The 18,937-nt window shown below is 38.9% G+C and overlaps 1 protein-coding gene across 2 annotated transcripts in view; it reads right to left on the reverse strand.

Annotated features, from left to right (window-relative positions):
- Positions 1 to 18,937, reverse strand: part of fbxo11b (F-box protein 11b) — a 94,523-nt gene that overhangs the window by 45,781 nt on the left and 29,805 nt on the right. For both annotated transcript variants that reach the window (XM_052010768.1, XM_052010769.1), the window contains one exon: positions 11,807 to 11,934. In XM_052010768.1, the coding sequence (XP_051866728.1) occupies positions 11,807 to 11,934 (128 nt within the window). The remainder of the gene's footprint in view (positions 1 to 11,806; positions 11,935 to 18,937) is intronic.

Consider the following 18,937-nt stretch of genomic DNA (forward strand, 5'->3'; position numbering starts at 1 on the left):
CATTTTTGTTTTGAACTGGTGAGAGATTGGGTAATGTTGCTAATGTTCAGAGAGACCTGGGTGTCCTTGTACACAATTCACTGAAACCCAACATGTGGTGCAGCAAGTATTAAGACGACAAATATTGTGTTGGTTTTTACAAGAGCATTTTTAGTACAGGAAAAAGATGTCTTACTGCAATTACAGAGTACCTTGATGAGATCATATCAGGTGTAAAAGAAGATATGCTTGCCATTGAGGGAATCCAGTGAAGATTCACTAGACTGTAGGAGACATTCGTTAGGCCACACTTGGGAGTACTGTGCGCAGTTCTGGTCGCCAAACTACAGGAAAGATGTGATTAAGCTAGAGGGAGTGCAGAAAAAATTCACAAGAACGTTGCCTGGACTGGAGGTCTTAGTTATAAGGAGAGATTGGATAAGCTGAGTCCCTGGAGCAAAGAATGCTGAGAAGTGACATGATAAAGGTAAATAAAATTATGAGAGGCATAGATAGACTCTGGCTATCTACTCTATTTCCCATGGAAGAGGTGTCTAAAGCTAGTGGGCATAGTTCTCAGGTGACAGAGAGGAGGATTAAAGGGAACCTGAAGGATATTTTTTTTTTACTCAAAGAGTGGTATCTGGAATGAGCTGCCAGAGGAGGTGGTAGCGGCAGGAATAGTAAGAATATTTAAGAGGCATCTGGACAGATACTTGAATGAGCAAGCATAGAGGGATATGGAATTAATGCAGGCAAGTGGGATTGGTGTAGATATGCATGATAGTTAGTAATGATGTGGTGAGCCAAAGGGTCTGTTTCTATGACTGGTTCCTGGGATGGTAGGTTTGCCTTATGTGGAAAGATTGAGGAGACTGCATTCTCTAAAGTTAAGAAGAATGAGAGGAGAACTCATTGAAACTTATAAAATTCTTCTGGCACTTCAAAGCTGGATGCAGGGGGAATGTTTCCCCTGGCTGAGGAATTTAGAACCAGGGTCATGGTCTCAGAATAAGGGGTAGATCATTTAGGATTAAGACTGGGAGAAATTTCTTTACATAGAAGGTGATGCATCTTTGGAATTCTTTACCAGAGTTTTATGGAGGCTCTGTCAGAGTTCATTCAAAATAAGAACTTAATTCATTTCCAGACACTGGGGGAATCAAGGGATAAAGGGATCATTCAGAAAAGTGGTATTGGGGTGAAGATCTGCCATGATCTTGATAATTGGTGCAGCAGGTACAAAGGGCTGAATGTGCTGCTGCTACACTCAATGGTGTTTGGGATCATAAAAAAATAAGAGTAGCAGCACCACATTCAGCCCTTTGCATACAATAAGGACCCTAAAAACAGTGAGAAAGAAGATTCTGACCCAATAAATCAAGTGGAACATTAATAGGATAGCAGGCAGTTTATGGATGATCTTCATATACAAAAGGGTCACAGGATAGTATGCACCTATAAAATGAAAACTGAGGACAAAGGAGAAACCCAGGTAAAAATATAGCTACAGAAAATTAATGGATAAAAATATTTTTGGCATGTAGGAATTTTTTCTGTTAGAACTAGTAATATGGAAGATAGAAATGAGGGTGGAGCATAATCGTGTAGAGGATGAGCAATGGTGCAAAGGAATATTCATATGTTTTTTAAACAAATGATAGAATTAATAATGTCTTTATAGCACTCAACATAAAATGGAGTGCTCTGCTAGCCTATTAGAACTTGAGCTTAAGATAGATATTAATGTTTTCAGGCTTCTCTGCTGCAATGAGCCTTTTGCTGAAAAAGGCATTGAAGAAAATGCATTTTCCACTGCAAACACGGCCATAGTTAAACCTGAATCTTACCTATTGCAGGTAATTTACATATAACTCAAGATCTAAAATACTACAGAAATCTGTATTAGTAAGCCACAGAACTTTAGCTTAAAACCTTCACCAAAAATAAATTCACTTAAACAAAATAAATTCACTTAAAAAAAAATCACCAGAGAATCCCTTTCTCAAATGTTTTTAAAAAGAGCTTTGAATCAGTCAACTATAAGGGTGATACAGTTTTGGCAGTTAAGAGTCATAGGGCAATACAGCACGGATAGAGGCCCTTTGCCCAACCAGTCATAGAGTCAGAGAGCATGGAAACAGGCCCTTCAGCCCAATTTGTCCATGCCAATGGTGTTGCCCAGCAAGCTAGTCTTGGCCCCTGGCCCTCTAAACCTCTCCTATCCATGTATTCATCTGGATGGCTTTTAAATGTTGCTAATTGGCCTGCCTCAACCACCATTTCTGGCAGCTTATTCCAAATATGCACGACCCTTTGCGTGCAGCTGCTGCCTTGATGTCCCTTTTAAATCTCTCACCTCTGATCTCAAACCTATGCCCTCTTGTTTTTAACACCCCCTCCCTGGGAAAAAGACTATGTGCTTTCACCCTGGCTATGCCCCTCATGATCTTATATACCTCCATCAGATCACCCCTCAATCTCCTACATTCCAGGGAATCAAGTCCTAGTCGACGTAACCTCTCCTTGTAACCCAGGCCCCTGAGCCCTGGCAACATCCTGGTAAATCTTTTCTGCACTCTTTCTAGTTTAATAACATCCTTCCTATAACAGGGTGACCAAAACTGTACCAATACTCCAAGTGCATTGTCATCAATGTAACTGCAACATAACTTCCCAACTCCTACACTCAAGAGCTTTGAATCAGTCAACCATCAGGGTGATACAGCTTTGGAAGTTAGGGTCATAGAGAGTCGGAGTAATAGAGCACGGCCACAGGCCCTTTGGCCCAACTGGTCTATGCAAGCTAGTCCCATCTGTTCACATTTGACCCAAAGCCCTCTGAACCTCTCCTATCCATGTAGTTATCTGGATGGCTTTGAAATGTTGCTAATGTGCCTGCCAGCGTGCCAAATGCCTTCTTCACCACCCTATCTACCTGTGACACCACTTTCAGCGAACTACACACTTGCACTCTTAGGTCCATGCCGACCACAGTGCCTACCGAACTAGTCCCAACTTCCTGCGTTCAGCCCATATCCCTCCAAGCTCCACTCCTCCATGCACCTATCCAAGTAAAACAGTTAAAACAAAACTTCATAGAGAAAGGCCAATTCATTGCCACAGACTTCCTGATCACCATAAATTGCAATCAGCTTAAAAATTCACATTTTACAGGAGTTTAAATCTAACAGCAGCACTTCTATGGATAAAACTGACTCCAGGGAGATATTCAACTTTTTATATCAAAAGTTCATTTTGGAAAGGATGCATTTAAAACTTCCTCTCCCAGCCACGGAGGAAAAAATGCTGTCAATAAATAATCTTATAAAATTTAACACGGAGATAATAGCCCAGCCTTCCTCTTGCCCCCTTCATGCATTTTCTATTGAAATTAACCTGCCTAATATTTTCTATTGTCAGCTGAGAGGAGTTTCTCAGATCGCAACAGTTTAGGTATCACTCTGCTATTTTTGAAACATGCACTTTATTGCATTTTATAATGTTAAGAGCCATACATGGTTTATATATTTTATAGTTCACTATCTAAAAAGTATTTAACAGTAAGTATATAATAGGCCAGTGAGATCAATTAATGTTCCCACCTCTCTTCATTTAGCCTGTAAGTAAATCATTTTTAGAAACTCGTTACTCTTGATTCTTCTGTAGAATTTTGATTTCTGACTGTTTTTAAAAAAAACTTTCAAGACCCCCATGGAAAAAATCAGGGGATGGGAGGGGAAGGGTAGGGAAATTCCTCTGTTAATGATAGTAAAAATGTTATCCAACCATTTTGCTAAAATACAGCCTTTTGCTGCAAAGATCCAGAGTCTACACCAGAATGAACGTTTGATTATGAACACACTTTTGTCGCAGAAATTTTTTTTATTCACAGTTTTATTCAAAGCTAAGTATTTGCATATTTCAACATCCAGAGAGTAAATAGGCCCCATGCTCCTCTAGAAATCATGAGACACTTGATTTTACAAGCATTTCATTCTCAGTTCACACAAATCATATATTTACAACCTGCACTAAAGTTCTTCTTATATTATCACTTTTCTATTCTTAAGACTAAAATGAAATGTATCCGTGTAGATACAATGTAAAACAGAAAAATGTTTAAAAGCTTAGGTCTTAGACACAAAAAAAACCTTTACAAGGAGGATGAACTTTGTTCAAAGAATAAACACTATCAAATGATGGATAATTCTCACCATCACCTTGTTCACATTTTCTAAATGTAATACCAGTAATAGTTCACAAGTTCCAATATTAGCTTGTGTGCCATGTAGCATTCCACTCTGTCCAAATCCTTCAAGATTGAAAGGAAGAATGATATTTGGTTAACCAAACATAATTCTGACACAATTCAAGGCAATAACTCCGACCTTGTGACTTCCCAGGTTAATCATTCGCATAAGCTGCTTTAAATGTAATTTTTTTGTGTTATATGCCTTTCATGATCTCAGAGCTGCATTAATAGAACCAGAACTATACATCAATTTCTATTCAAAAATTGACAAATTCATTACTGTTTGGTTATTTGTGGCTAGATCAGCCCAGGCCACATTATGCATCATCAATAAAAAGAGATAATGCTGGAAAAACCACCACTTTAGCTCATTATTCCACTCTACTCTCTCTGCCCATAGCCTCCTGTACAGTTACAACAGAGTCCAACGGGACGCGATGCATAACAGGGGCAAAAGTGTACCCAATGTCACCCTCATCCTGATGACCACCTTCATGTGTGGCTATATCAGGCTATGTGTGGAACCAAAATACGTGGGCACCAAGTGTCACTATGTGCTGAGGTTATACCTGCCCCCAGTGTTGCGAAGGATGGGCCTAACCCCATTGCTGCACAATGTCCTAGTCAGCTGGACGTTGCCACGTTACCAGTCTTTCATGGAAAAGTTCTTCCAGAACAACACCTTTGACCACAATTCCATCAGGTAGTGGCCAGCATGGAACTTCCTGCAAATACTGCAGGACAAGGACTCAATGGATACTGTGGAATGGTTCCTTGAGCAGACTGTCCAGACCATCTGGCAGAATGCCTCATTGCCAGAACTCACCAACGAGCACAATGACCTCACTTAGCTGGCCCTCCCAATCAGATCCTTCCTGCGTGGTCAGAACATCATTCCCAATGCACACTGCCCCCAGGATGACTGCACTGGTGACAAGACAGTCGCTCACCTCTTTACAGGCTGAGAGTTTGCGAAGAGGACGTGGAGAAAGATGCAAGGGTCTTTGTCACGGTTCATCCCGAGCAGCTGCATAACAGAGGACTCTGATCTATGGGCTGTTCCCAGGGACACACACAGATACGGACATCAACTGCTGCTGGAAGATCATCAACTTGGAGAATGACATCTTTTGTTCTGCCCGAAACTTGTTCGTCTCTCAGCACTGCGAGATGTTCCTAGGGGAATGCTGCTGACTGGTACATTCTAGGCTGCAGGAGTACATGCTGAGGGACACACTGAAGCTTGGTGCAGCCAATTCAAGGGTTTGGTGGGGAAGGACTACAGTCTTCTTCTTCTGCTACTGGACATGGAGGGGCTGGGTTGGGTGCAGAAGCCCCTTAAATATTATATTGGTGCATAATCCCACGGAGCCAAATGACTGGCAAAGGTGCTTTGGGTTTTTTTTAAACAAAGAAAAGTGAACACTACTAAATGCATTGACCACAAATGTAAAGGTATTGCACTGTTCATTCTTTGTATACATTTTTAAAAATTATGAATAGAGTTTATTTTGAAATAAAAAATGGTCCAACACAAGCTTGAGCAATTTCACCTCATCTTCCACCTGGGCACGTTGCAGCTTGTAGGACTAGCCATTTCGCCTGCCAACATTAGACAGACTATACAGCATTAGCTACACATTACACAAAGCACCTTAACCTTATTGTCACTCCCCTATTATTTCATCTATCAAAGAAATTGCCTTTGTTTCCACCCAGCATGCTCCCCCACATTTTCTGCTACCCAAAGTAATTTTTTTTCCTTTCTCAGTTCCGATGAACATTAATTGTTTCTCTTTCCACAGATATGGTCTAATCTGCTGTGCAGGACACATGGGACATTCCATCTTATTATACATCTTTAGATTTCACATTTTCAGCATCTAGTTTTTCCAAATTTTCACTATGCACCTTCATGCCCTGCTCTTCTCTGCAAAAGTGCTTCCTGCTCCAAGACCCTAATAGAATGTAAAAATAAGCCATGAATGCTTCTCTTCACCATCAACTACCTGTTCAAACCATTCTCCCCTTCCTCATCTTCAAGAGGAGTTCCAATTAAGATCTTTCATTCTGCAGCATTCTCTCCTTCCTTGCACCCGATCTTAACACAATCTTCTAAACTTTGCTCCTTACTCTAATGATTAAAATGAGTTCGGACTGTGAAGGGAGATTGGAATAAAAATAGTTAAACTTCTGCTCTGGTGATACTAAACCCACATACTAATCTCTTAATTTTCCTTTCCTTAAAAACTATCCCTCCTATTAAAATTCACCATCCTTGATCTCCAACCTTCTTTCCTTCTTCCATGTCACAGCAGGTATCATCTCCAAAACTATGCCTATTTTACACACAACTCCAAAAAGTTTTTCATTCCTTCCATGGCACAAAAAAATGCCTCAAGGTCACAAATATAATTGTGTTATCCTTCTCAACCATTTTGCTCCATTTTGCCTTGGTTGATCATATTGGCTGCCTTGGAATTAACTCTCTTCCAGTGACCAGTTGTGGGAGAACCTTTGCTTAACTATTTTTTGCCTAATAAGTCACTTTTTTCTTACCGGTATCGTTACCTATCACTTTAGATGCTGCTTTGTCCAACTCTACTTCTCATAACACCTGTTATGTCTAAATTGTCAGGCTATTTGCCTAACATCTAATTCTGGAAAAGCCTATAATTTCCTTCAATTAAATATTCAGCACACCCAAGTCACAATTCTCACCTCCACTCGTATCAAAAATATCTTTGACTCATCGACATTATAAATTTAAAATTTTCATCCTTCTGTGCCCTCACCACTTCTCACCTTTGTAACTGCCTCTAGTCTTGCAAAAAAAAAACATCTTTTGGATAGGAAATAATTTGCAGAAAAGGCAGAAGGAAGCTAAGAAAGGCATTAATTCAATTTTAATTAACTTCTTTTTAAATCCACTTTACCATTCAATCTAGTTTCACGAAAGGTACACATTATGGTCTGGGTTTTATTGCAGAGCCCATTACAACTTGCAAGGCTCTCGAACCTCAAACATGCTTCTTTTCACAGATGCTGTCTGAACTTCTGAGTATTTCCAGCATCTGTAATTTTTTTTATTAACAACAGTAATGTTCATTAATAAAGTTTTCAAAAGAAAAAAAACAGACGATTAAATTTACTTTAAGCAGGGTAGAATTGCAAAACCAAGGATTTATGCCAAACTTATTTCCAGCTCTGTACAGTTCTGGTCACCATTATAAAAATAGAGGCAATTGAGTGAATGCAAAAAAAATTACCAAGGATAACAAGACAAATGTATCAGGGTGCGATTAACAAACTGGAAAAAAAAAGGCAGAGGAATAACTTCAGATGTCTTCAGAAGACTTAAAGGCTTTGATAGAGCATCTTTTTTCATATTAGGAAGAAAAAAAATCAGAGGCCATCAAAATAATACGGTTAACAAAAAATAAAATCAAAAATGTAAAGCAGAACAAATTTCATTACCCAGAGCTGGTGAGAATGTGGAACATGGAGCAGCTGAGACAAATAATATCCATGTACTTCACAGAAAAGTTGTAAGGGCATGGGAGAGGGCATAGAGAGTTAGACTGACAGAAGTTCAGAAGAGAGGCTCAACATAATCATGGAATGATCGGGTTAAACGGCCTATTTCTCTGCTGGTTACTCTACATAATATCAGAAAGATGAGAGTTACCCAACAGCAGAAAACTTGTACTATTAACAAATTCCTTTCCATTCAAGCAATATGTCATATTGCTGCCATAGCAGGCATCCTGAAATATATCAATCTGCCAATTTTGTAAACTAAAGTGGAAGATCATATGATGAAGCTCCTGCGGAGGTCTTAGATCATTTTATAATGATCTTATATACACCTTACCAATCCTCACAATGTACATTCTGATGTACATCAGAATTCCATTGAAGATTGTAAGAGTAATGCATCATAATCTGCTATTGAGATTCACTTAAAATCTCAGACAGGCTACACAAATACATATACTGACCATGAATTCCTGACAGACCATTAAAGAACAAGTTGCATAGATGCACCACTTTACCATGACAATCTAAGAGACTAAAAGACCAGAGATCAAGTACAAAACTTAGAAACTAAGGAATTAATTTGAGGCTGGGGTTCAGGAAAAAACCTGTAACATTTTACTGCATTTTTTTGCTTCCCCATGACCTCATTAGTCTATGCATGCTTATCATCAGTTTCATAGTCACTGTCACCAGTATGTATTTGAGACAAAAATTGGCAAAAGTATTTCAATGGTAAAATTACTTGACACTGAAGTTTCTAAAAGAACATTTTGTTTTCAAACCTTTTGATTGTTAGGAACCAAACAGCTACTTAAGAAAAAAGTCCTGCTGAGCTATTGACAATGAGTGATACTGTCAAAATACATCTTCCAAAATAGATAGTGGTGCCATTTCACATCTTGCTCTTTCTAAATATATTGACATCAAAAATTGGAAGTCATAATTAAGGTAGATTTAAAATTTGCATCCTAATTATTTCCGAGGCAGTTAAATTGTGACTGGAAGAAAATCTACTTCGCTTAATCTATTAAATGGGTAATCACATTAATTTTGTTCTACACTTTTTCTTTATAGTTGTTGGTAAAATTAATAGTAAGGATGTAGGATATTTTCATGTACACTACTTCCTCTCTGATCTGTAGAGTCATAGTTGTACACCAAAGAAGCAGGACCTTAAGCCCACAACATCCATACTGCTCACTGTGCTCATCTACACTAATCTCATTTACCCACATTAAGTTCGTAGCCCTCTGCCTTGGCAATTCAAGTACTTGTCTAGGTGCTTCTTAACCATTGTAAGCATATCTACCTCCACCATCTCTTCAGGCTGTACATTCCTGTCCATCCAGCTTCTGTGTTAAAGAATTCCACCACCCCCACTCCCCAACCCTCTCTAAACTTCTTAACTCTCACCTTAAACCTACTCCCTCATCTTAGATTTTGCCACCATGGGAAAAACATTTTTACTATCTACCATACTTATCCCCCTCAAATTTATACACCTGTCAGGTCATTCCTCAGCTCCTCTGCTCCAGGGAAAACAAATCCAGCCTATAGTCTCTCCTTCTAACCATAATGCTTTAATCACCACCTTCTCCAGTGCATTCACATCCCTCCCATAATGTGGTGACCAGAACTACACATAAATCTCCGGGTGTGGACCATTATAAAATTGTAATATGATGTCCCTGTTCTTGTATTCTACACCAGGGCCAGCAAAGATAAGCACTCATATGCTTTCTTCACTAGCTTGTCCGTCCACGCTAACATTTCAGCAATCTAGGGACTTAGTCCCTGTGTTCATCAACAGTACCTCGGGACCTACCATTTACTGGCTACTTCGTTTGCCTTCCCAAAATGCATTATTTTGCATTTGTCAAGACTAAATTACATTTTCCATTACTTTGTCCAACTTTCCAGCCAACTTGCATCATTCTGTAGCCTTAGACAATCTTCCTTGTTATCTACAACACCACCAATGTTTGTGTTGTTTACAAATTTACTTATCATAGCTCATATTCATTTCAATTAACTTGTTAATGTACATCACAAACATCTCAACACGAATCGCTGTGGTACATTACTGGAAATAGATTTCTAATTGTGAAAGCTACCCTCCACCACTGCCCGCCGTCTCCTATTACCAATCCTGTCCTGGATCCCATGGACTCAAACCCTCTGGACAAGCTTACCAAGCAGGTTAAAGGCCTTACTAAAGTCCACGTACACAGCATCCACTGCACTCCCATCATCAATATGCTTAGGCACCTCTTCAAAATTCAATCAAATTTGAGACAGGATTTCCCAAAAACAAAGCCATGCTGAGTAACCAATCCTGCCTTTCCAAGTGAAGAAAATCCTGTCCCTTAAAACTTTTCCCCCAAATAATTTCCCTGTCACTGATGTGAGACTCACTGTCCTTTCGTTATCTGGCATATCCATGCTTGTCTTCTTGAATAAAGGAAGAACATGCACTATCCTCTAGTCATCGGCTAACAAAGATGCAAAACTGTTTGTTAGGGCCCCAACAACCTTCTCGCCTCCCATAGCAGCCTGGCTTTCATCTCATCAGGTCTTGGGGATTTATCCACTTTATGCTTGCCAAGACACCCAGCCTTCCTAACATTAATATGCACCAAAACATCACCCTCCCTTATCCTGAACTCTCCCTTTACCATCTCCTTCTCCACAGTGAAAACAAACGAGAAATATTCATCGCCCACATCCCCAGACTCCAAGCATAGGTTACCCCTCTGGTTACTAAGGGTATCTACTCTTTCCCTGGTTACCCTCTTCTTCTTAATATACTTATAGAATGCCAAGAAATTCATTTTAATTTTGTCTGCCAATAATAATTCATGGGCCCTTTTTGTCCTCCTAGTTTCCTTTTATGTATTCCCCTACACTTTCTATATTCTTCAAGGGACTCCACTGTTTTCAGTTGCCTATACATTTCATTTATTTTGTCAACTCCTCAATATCCCTTGTGATCCAACCTTTACCTTTCAATCTCACAGGAACACTTTGGCCCTGAACACTCACCATCTCCCTTTTAAAAGACTCCCACTTGTACTCACCCACTGACACTTCCACCACTTGCCTGGCTTCATTTCCCAAGATTAAGTCCAGTAGAATCCTTTCCATGTATGAATATCTAAGTGCTGGCTCAAAAAACTCTCCTGACACATTCCTCCCCATGTAAGCCCCAGCTCCACGGCACTTCCAGCCAATATTGGGAAAGTTGGAATCCTACCTCTTTTCCCCCCCACAACTATAGTGCCACTGCTCTTGCATCTTTCTGCAAATTGTCTTCATATCTGTTCTTCTATTTCCCGATGTTGGTGAGCCTGTAGTATATAATACCAAAGTGATTGCCCCCTTTTTTTTCAACCCACATAGCATCATTGAAAGCCTTCCAGGACATTCTCTTGAGTACTGCTGTGCTGTTCTTCCTAATCAACATTGTGATGCCCCCTCTGCTTTTACTTCTCCATCTGCCTATTTGGCATTAAACTACTATGGCCTGGAGCATTGAGCTGCAGCTTTGTCCTTCTTCCAACCCAGTTTCTGATATGCAATAATATCATATTTCCATGTGCTAATTAACCATCGAAGTTCATTAGCCTTATCCATCAGGCTCAATGCATTAAAATAAAAATTGATCAATTTATCTGCTTCACCATGCCCCTATCCACTCTTCCAATTGGACATGCTTGGTTTATACTCTATATTTGACTCCAATTCCCCACCTTCTGTACCACTGTTGAGTCCTATCTTCCTTGAAAACTAAAGGCTATATATATCAGCCTCCAACATTCAAGTCTGCAAAGCATCAGTTCATTGTGCAAAAATAAAATGGTGCCTGAGATCTCCCCTCTATAAGGCTGGCAGGGAAAAAGATTGTAATAGTTTACACAATCATTGTCTAAGCCATGTTTTCACCAATTAAATTTGCACATGGGCAAGGATGATTTTTGGATGGCGGGGTTAACACCAAAACACAGCTTTCTTCATTATAACAGTGCATCTCACCTCCATATTATTTTTTGTAGGATAAGCTGTTCTTTTAGACAATAGAGACTTTCTCCGCAGCTGGTATGGGCTGTTTTGTGCACCAGGTCCTGATTCTTCCACAATCATGTCTGCAGGGACATCCTCATCTACAATAAACAGAAAAAAATGATTGGTTCTTACAAAGAGCATGGCAGGGCGAACTACATGCCATTCACAAAACGTTTCCCCACATGTCAATTGGTTCTACTAAACAATTTGCCAAAACATTTTCATCTTCTCAACAAACACCACAAATCATTTACAGACCACATACAACCCAAGTGCACCCCAATAACAAAAATATAAATCAATCAATCCAAGATTTCCAGCAAAACATTAGTCTGGCCCACAATGAATTATTGTTTCAGAGTTTCTACTCTGTCACAAGCACCAAGTCCAGGACTTGCCCTCACTCACCTGGGTTCCAGGACCAGTGCCTATTTAAATCAGCAGTGACTTCTTCAGTACTGCCACTTGGCTGCTTTGGTGGAATACATACAGAACCCAAATGGACAGCCTGTGAATGGGAGGGCAGGGCTTTACCAGCTGTCAAAATGTTTTCTGTGATTCCAACAGAACTTGTACTGGGACAGCCCTTGTGCTGTACTGGACTGGAATCCAGCTCCATGTGGATCAGTGTGACCCAAGAGCAGGCAATCAGCAATTTTGGTACCATGGAAGATCTTCTCCATTATATCTAGTTCACAGGAGGGACAGTTGAAGGGCCTAAATATTCATCAATTGACTTGAGAAGCTGGGGGTCTACTCCTTAAAGCAGAGCAGATCAAGAAACATTAGTCAAGGCTAAACCCTTCATGACTGTTTAAAATCTTGAGTCAAGAGAGAGAAAGACTCACTATTATTCATAAAACAAGGGTCAAAAACTAGAGGCAAAAATGTAAGATGGCTGGCAAAAACATAACAAAACAAAGAAAACTTCTTATATTATGAAGGTGGTTAGAAGTTGAAAACACAAATCTGCAGATGCTGGAAGTCTGAAATAAAAATAGAAAATGCCAGAAACACTCAGGTCAGGTAGCATCTGTGGAATGAGAATCAGAGCTGACCTTTCAAGTCAATGACCTTCATTAAAACTTTGGAGTCCAATTAGATTACGAGTTGACTGAGCAATATAAATGGATTCAATGGCAGCTTTAAGAGAATTAAATAAATATGTTAAGCAAAAGACTGCAGAAACGTGGACAAAGAGCCAGAAGTGAGATTAATTAGATTGCTCTTCAAAAGGACTCGTGCAGATTCACTGAGCCAAATAACCAGCGAGTAAACTATTCCATTCGACGGATGTCCATCCAATATTACATCTGGATAACACATCCTTGAATAGCAGCCTTAACTTGATACTCCAGTGGTTAAGTGGGCTAAAGAACTATTTTAACATTCAATGATCTCAAAATAAGACCAGTTATCCTGATGACATACAATTTTGAATAAAAACCATCCTAAACTTAAATCTATTATTTGGATAACATTTCTAGATTCAACTAAAGTGTGTACATCAATGGAGAGGGGTTAAACTGACATGGTAGATTAAGAGAGTTGTGTCCTAGTCATGGACAATAAGCAGGCAGAAAACAATACTAGAAAATGCTGAAACCCAAGTGCAAGGGACTAAGGTGGGAATCGGGCCGACTTGAAGAGTGAACCTGCTTTGAGTATTCAAGAACAAATGTCCAATTTTGCATCTGTGAGATTGAAGTGGTTCCAGGAGACAATCAAGGGTGTGGAAGTACATTTGGCTAAAATACTATAAATCACAAGATATGGAGTTGCTTAATATGCTCGCTGTTGGGATTTTCACTGTTCCTTAAATGTCAAGGGTGCTTATTAAATTTCCTTGAGTCTTTCCTCTACAAGTATTCGCCACTGAAGTAACATCATACATTTTAATTTCATTCATACTGAAATATGAAACAATTTACCACATGCAGAATATCTGATAGAACTTTTAAAATATATAAGAACTTAAAATATAATAAAACATCAAGGAACAATATTAAACACAATGCCACGTAACATGATGTTCATATCAAAAGAACCAGAAGTTTGGACAAAAATATATTTGAGGAGTTTCTTAAAGAGGCAGAATAGTTTTGAGAGGAAATTTCTGAGCTTAGGGTTTTTACAGTTGAAGACACAACTGAAGTGGGATTAAAAATGGGACTCTACAAGATACCACAATTTGTGCAACTTAGAAAACAGATTTTACAGTTACAGAAAAGGCAGGCAATGGAGAGGTTAGAAACAATGTTTAGAATTAAGGAGTAGCAGCTCTGGAGGCAACACAAATCATTAAGCACATTGGTGATGGATGGACAAACAGGGATTCTCCAATTTAGGGAAAGGAACAGGATTGACTTGTATAAGGAGTAAATGTTTAAATTGCATCAGCGGTATTATCAGGTGGAGAAGTATATGAATGGTCATGGCAATTAAAACATCCAAGGCATGGTGAATAAACTGAGATATGAACAGGACAATTAAGAAGATAGATATCAGACATTTAATCATGGCCAATTCTTCCCCACCCCCCCCCCCCCCCCCCCACATCACTATAACACAAGTGATTTGGGCCACTTATTTTTTTCATTAAAGGCGTGATGACAGATTTAGGAGAGGGAGCAGTACTCAAAACTAACATAATTAATTAACAGAAGAACCATGCAAGGTTGCATGTGTGGTAGTTTGGCAGGAATCAAGGAGCAGGTGATGAAAGAGAAATCTAAGATACAATTATAGCATTAGAATGGAAGGAATATTAGAAAATTGACCATGTGGCAAAAAAAGTAGTAGAGGTAGCAAAGATAAGGGCTGAACTGAGAAGAGAGCATCAAATTTGCAAAGAAAGAGTCGCCCTAGGATCCTACTGCTAGCCTCTATGTCTGTAAAATAATCCATTTGTGTTTCCAAGTCATTCAACTCATCCTCACCAACAAAACCAACTCTGACCCACAACACATTAATTTCAAAATCCTTCTTTCACTACTTCTCTATCCTATTCCCTCTCTCAAAACCACCTCTAATTTGTCACAGATCCTTCAGCAACTTCGCTCTCACATGAGAATTTGCATCCTAAGCTCCTTAACATTTCAATGCTTGCTTCCCACCTCCAAAGGCCTGTTCAAATTTACCATTTTGTACATCCTCCTGCAACCTTATCATAAATCTTATCCTCTTCAGGCCATCTCTTTTTGAAACAGTTTAAAACTGTAAGCTGAGTTTGTGTCTTTGTAACAAGTTTGGTTCTAGCAAGTACCCAAATTAAAATTCCTCCATTTTGGATCTAAGTGCTTCTAATTAAGTTTTAGCACTAAAATAACTTAAAATCGTTACATAAAATCAAAGATCAGGGTTATCAATTTTCTGGTTCAATTAAAGGCACTTTTAAATTCCTTTGAAACTAAATACTTCTAAAATAGTTAAGTGAATGATCTTCATTTTGGTGAGTTTTTTTATATGAATTATTAGAATATTGATCCAGCACCTTTCACACTGTCACTTAACATCCAAGTTCTTTTGGATATACTACACAATTCAGGTAAATGCAAATAGTCAATAAAACTCTGCATGGAATGAACCTATGGTTATACCAGTTACTATTTATTAAGCAGTCCTCAAAATTGAGGATGCCTTGATTTCATTCGTTGTATAGATTCTAAGGTAGCTAATGTAGGACTGTCAGCCTTTGTCACAGGTGGGCAAGATATGTTCGATGGGGTAGACTGGTGGGTTGTAAAAGAGATGGTACACTCCCTCTAACAATTGTAGAATATTGATCCAGCTCCCAACAAAGAAACTCAAGGTTCCTTCTCCACTCTGAGTGGTCATGGGACAGAGATTCTAATTAGTCAATTAGGACGTCACATTTTTTCAAGGAGGCTTTGAGGACACCTGTGAATTGTTTTTCCAAGTGAGGCAACCCACTGAATGGAGTTGGCTGAGTATAATTAGAGCTTCAATACTGGCCATGGAGACATCATAGACGTTGATCTACTTATCCTGCTAGTAGGTTTGGAGAATTTTGCAGAGTATTAATGGTACTTCTCTAGCGCTTTAAGGAGCCAGCCACAGGTAGTGCATAGCTCAGAACATAGAGGACAGCAGGGATCACTGTTGTTTGGTAAACCATAAACATTGTGCCAGGATTAATGTCTTGATCTTCAAACATGTCCTCAGATGGCCAAAAACTGTGCTGGAGTACTAGAGGGTATGGTGAGCTTCATCATCATTGTCTACTCTCATCGAGGGATGGCCCCCGAGATATGCAAATGGTTTTGTGGACTTCAATTGTTGAGAACCGGTACTGTGCAGTGGCAACAGATTGGTCAAGGAATTTTTTTTGCAGATGTTAACAGACCATTCTCTCATACGCTTCAGTGAACAAGCTGACAATGATGATGCAGATACCAAAGATGACCACATAATCTAGTCTTTCAATTAAACAATGAATTTGAACGTCAATTTCACAAAAGCCAGTAGATGCTCTGCAAACACAAAAGCCAGAAGATGATCTACTTTTAAACTCCAGAAAAGAAAACAAAATTAAGGTTGTGGAGGTGAAAAGGAATATAGTAGTGATATAGGATAGCATATAGTTAAGGGAATAAATACTGTTTTTGCAACTGCGAGATCAGATCTGAACCCAAATCCCAAGGCTTTCAAAAGGTGGCTATGCATATTGTCGATCCACTGCTTCTCATCTTTGAAAATTACATACATTTTAGAACAGTTTACACAGATTGGAAGGCAGCAAATGTAGACCCACTATTAAATAAAAGAAAATGAGAGAAAAAAGATTACAGGCTAGCAAGCCTTACATCAGTAGCAGGAAAATGCTACAAATTATTAAGTGCTAACTGGTTATTTAGAAAATAATAATGGGATTAGGCAAGATCAGTATGGATTTATGAAAGTGAAATAATGTTTGATAAATCTGCAAAAGTATTTTTGAGGTTTTAACTAGGAGAATAGCTAAGAGGAAATCAATGGATGTAGTGTATCTGAAATTTTAGAAGGCCTTTCATAAAGTGTCACACAAGAGGTCATTAAACAAAATTAGATCACATGGGATTGGGGTTAATAATGGATTTATGGATTGATTGGACATGGACAAAAAATACATGGGAATAAACTTCCAGGTTGGGAGTCTATGTCTGGTGGGCATTATAGAGATTGGTACTGGAGCCCCAGCTGTTCACAATGATTCTCAATGATTCAGATGAGGGGAACCAAGTGTAACATATACAGGTATGCTACTGTTATGAAGCTGGGTGATAATTTGGGTTCAGAGGAGGGTGCAGTGGCTTCTGGGGGATAGAGCTAAGTGAATAAACAATGACATGGCAGATGGAATATAATGTGTTTATCCACTTTGGGAGAATAACTTATTAAATGATGATAGACTGAAAGGTGTTGGTATCCAGAGGGCCTGCGTGTCCTTGCACACTAATCATAGCAAGTTAACGTGCATGTACAGAAAGCAGTTAGGAAGACAAGCTGTATTGGTGTCTATTTTAAGAGGATTTAAGTGCAAGGGTAAAGAGGTCTTTTTATCGGAAATACTGTACACAGGTCTGGTCTCTCTACCGAAGGATAAGCTTATGATAGGGAGTGCTAAGGTTCACCAAATTGATTCCTGAGACTTGGGGTGCAGTTTGACCAATGAGAAAAGAGCAGGGAGAATGAACCTACTTTCTTTCTTCTGTCAACTTACCATACTTAACAGGGTGAGACACAGCTATGATGTTTTGCCCAACTGAAGTGTCAAGAACCAAGAGTCACATTCTCAAAATAGGGGGTTGGCTATTCATGACAGCGACAGGAAAAAAACATTTCTTCACTTGGAGAGTAGTGAATCATTGTGATACTCTATAAGGAGGATGTGGAGACTTTGTAAGAGTATATTCGAGACAGAAATGGATAATTTTTGGAAATTAAGAGAGCCAAAAGATATGCATTTAATGTAGGAAAGATCGGTCAAGAGATTTATTGAATAGCTATTTATGATACCATTCACTTCTTCCACTTCTAACAGTAACTTGGTGATTTTCTCCCCACAGGGGCTACCTGACCTGCTTATGGCATCTCCAACATCATCATCATCAGTTTTTGTTTCACATCTCCAGCAACTACAGTTTTTTTGCTCTTCAATAGCAGGAATTGCATTTGTTGGTTGGGCAGATGGACATGCACTAGAATTTGATGTAGAGTGAATGTGACATTTAGAGAGCAAAGAGAGGAAATATACATATAATAAAATATTAAATGGAATAGAAAAATACTGTGAAAAGCTGATTCAGATGGCCAGCAATTTCTCAAGGTTTCAACAGCCTTACTTTTTCATACTCTTAAGTTCTATAACAGAGCACTTTCAAACTAATTATGTGGCCAACACTATTTTCTAGACCACATCCAAAACAAATGAGTTCAAAGGCACAGAATGTAGTTCTTCCCCCCAATCCCACCTGGGCAAAATTTATGCATGCTATCAAGGATATCTTTGAACTGCTTCAAAGGTTAAAAAAAAAATCATTTTCTGAATACTGCAGAGCAATACATTTTCAATCCAACTTACATAGGGTTGGAACTAGTGCATTTCACTCAGTGCCTGGTCCATTTTGTTCTACATATATTCAGATAAATGGATTTAAATGCATGGAACAGGATCATAATGTTAATGAGTATGGCAGAAAATGAGCAACATTTCAGAAAGATGAACTAACAGATTGGGCAAATAGACAAAAGATGCAAAATCAACAATATTTAAAAGAATACTGCACATCCTAGATATCTGAAAAATAGAAAATGCTGGATATGATCAGCAGGATCTGTGATCAGAATTAAAAGATTGAGGGTGATGACCATCAGATCACTTTTATTAAAAAAGCTAACTTATGGAATGAGGGCATTACTGGCAAGACCATTATTTATTACTCATCATGAATTGCCCTCAAGAGAGTAGAGGTGACTGTCGTGACCGTCACAGTCTACCTGGTGAAGTTATTTCACAATGCCAATGGGTAAGGGATTTCAAAAGCAAGTCCCCAAAGTAAAAGACATTAGTCCAAATACTATCTGGTGGTAGCACTGGAT

The sequence above is a fragment of the Pristis pectinata genome, chromosome 3 (assembly GCF_009764475.1).
Source record: "Pristis pectinata isolate sPriPec2 chromosome 3, sPriPec2.1.pri, whole genome shotgun sequence".
NCBI classification, from domain to species: domain Eukaryota; kingdom Metazoa; phylum Chordata; class Chondrichthyes; order Rhinopristiformes; family Pristidae; genus Pristis; species Pristis pectinata.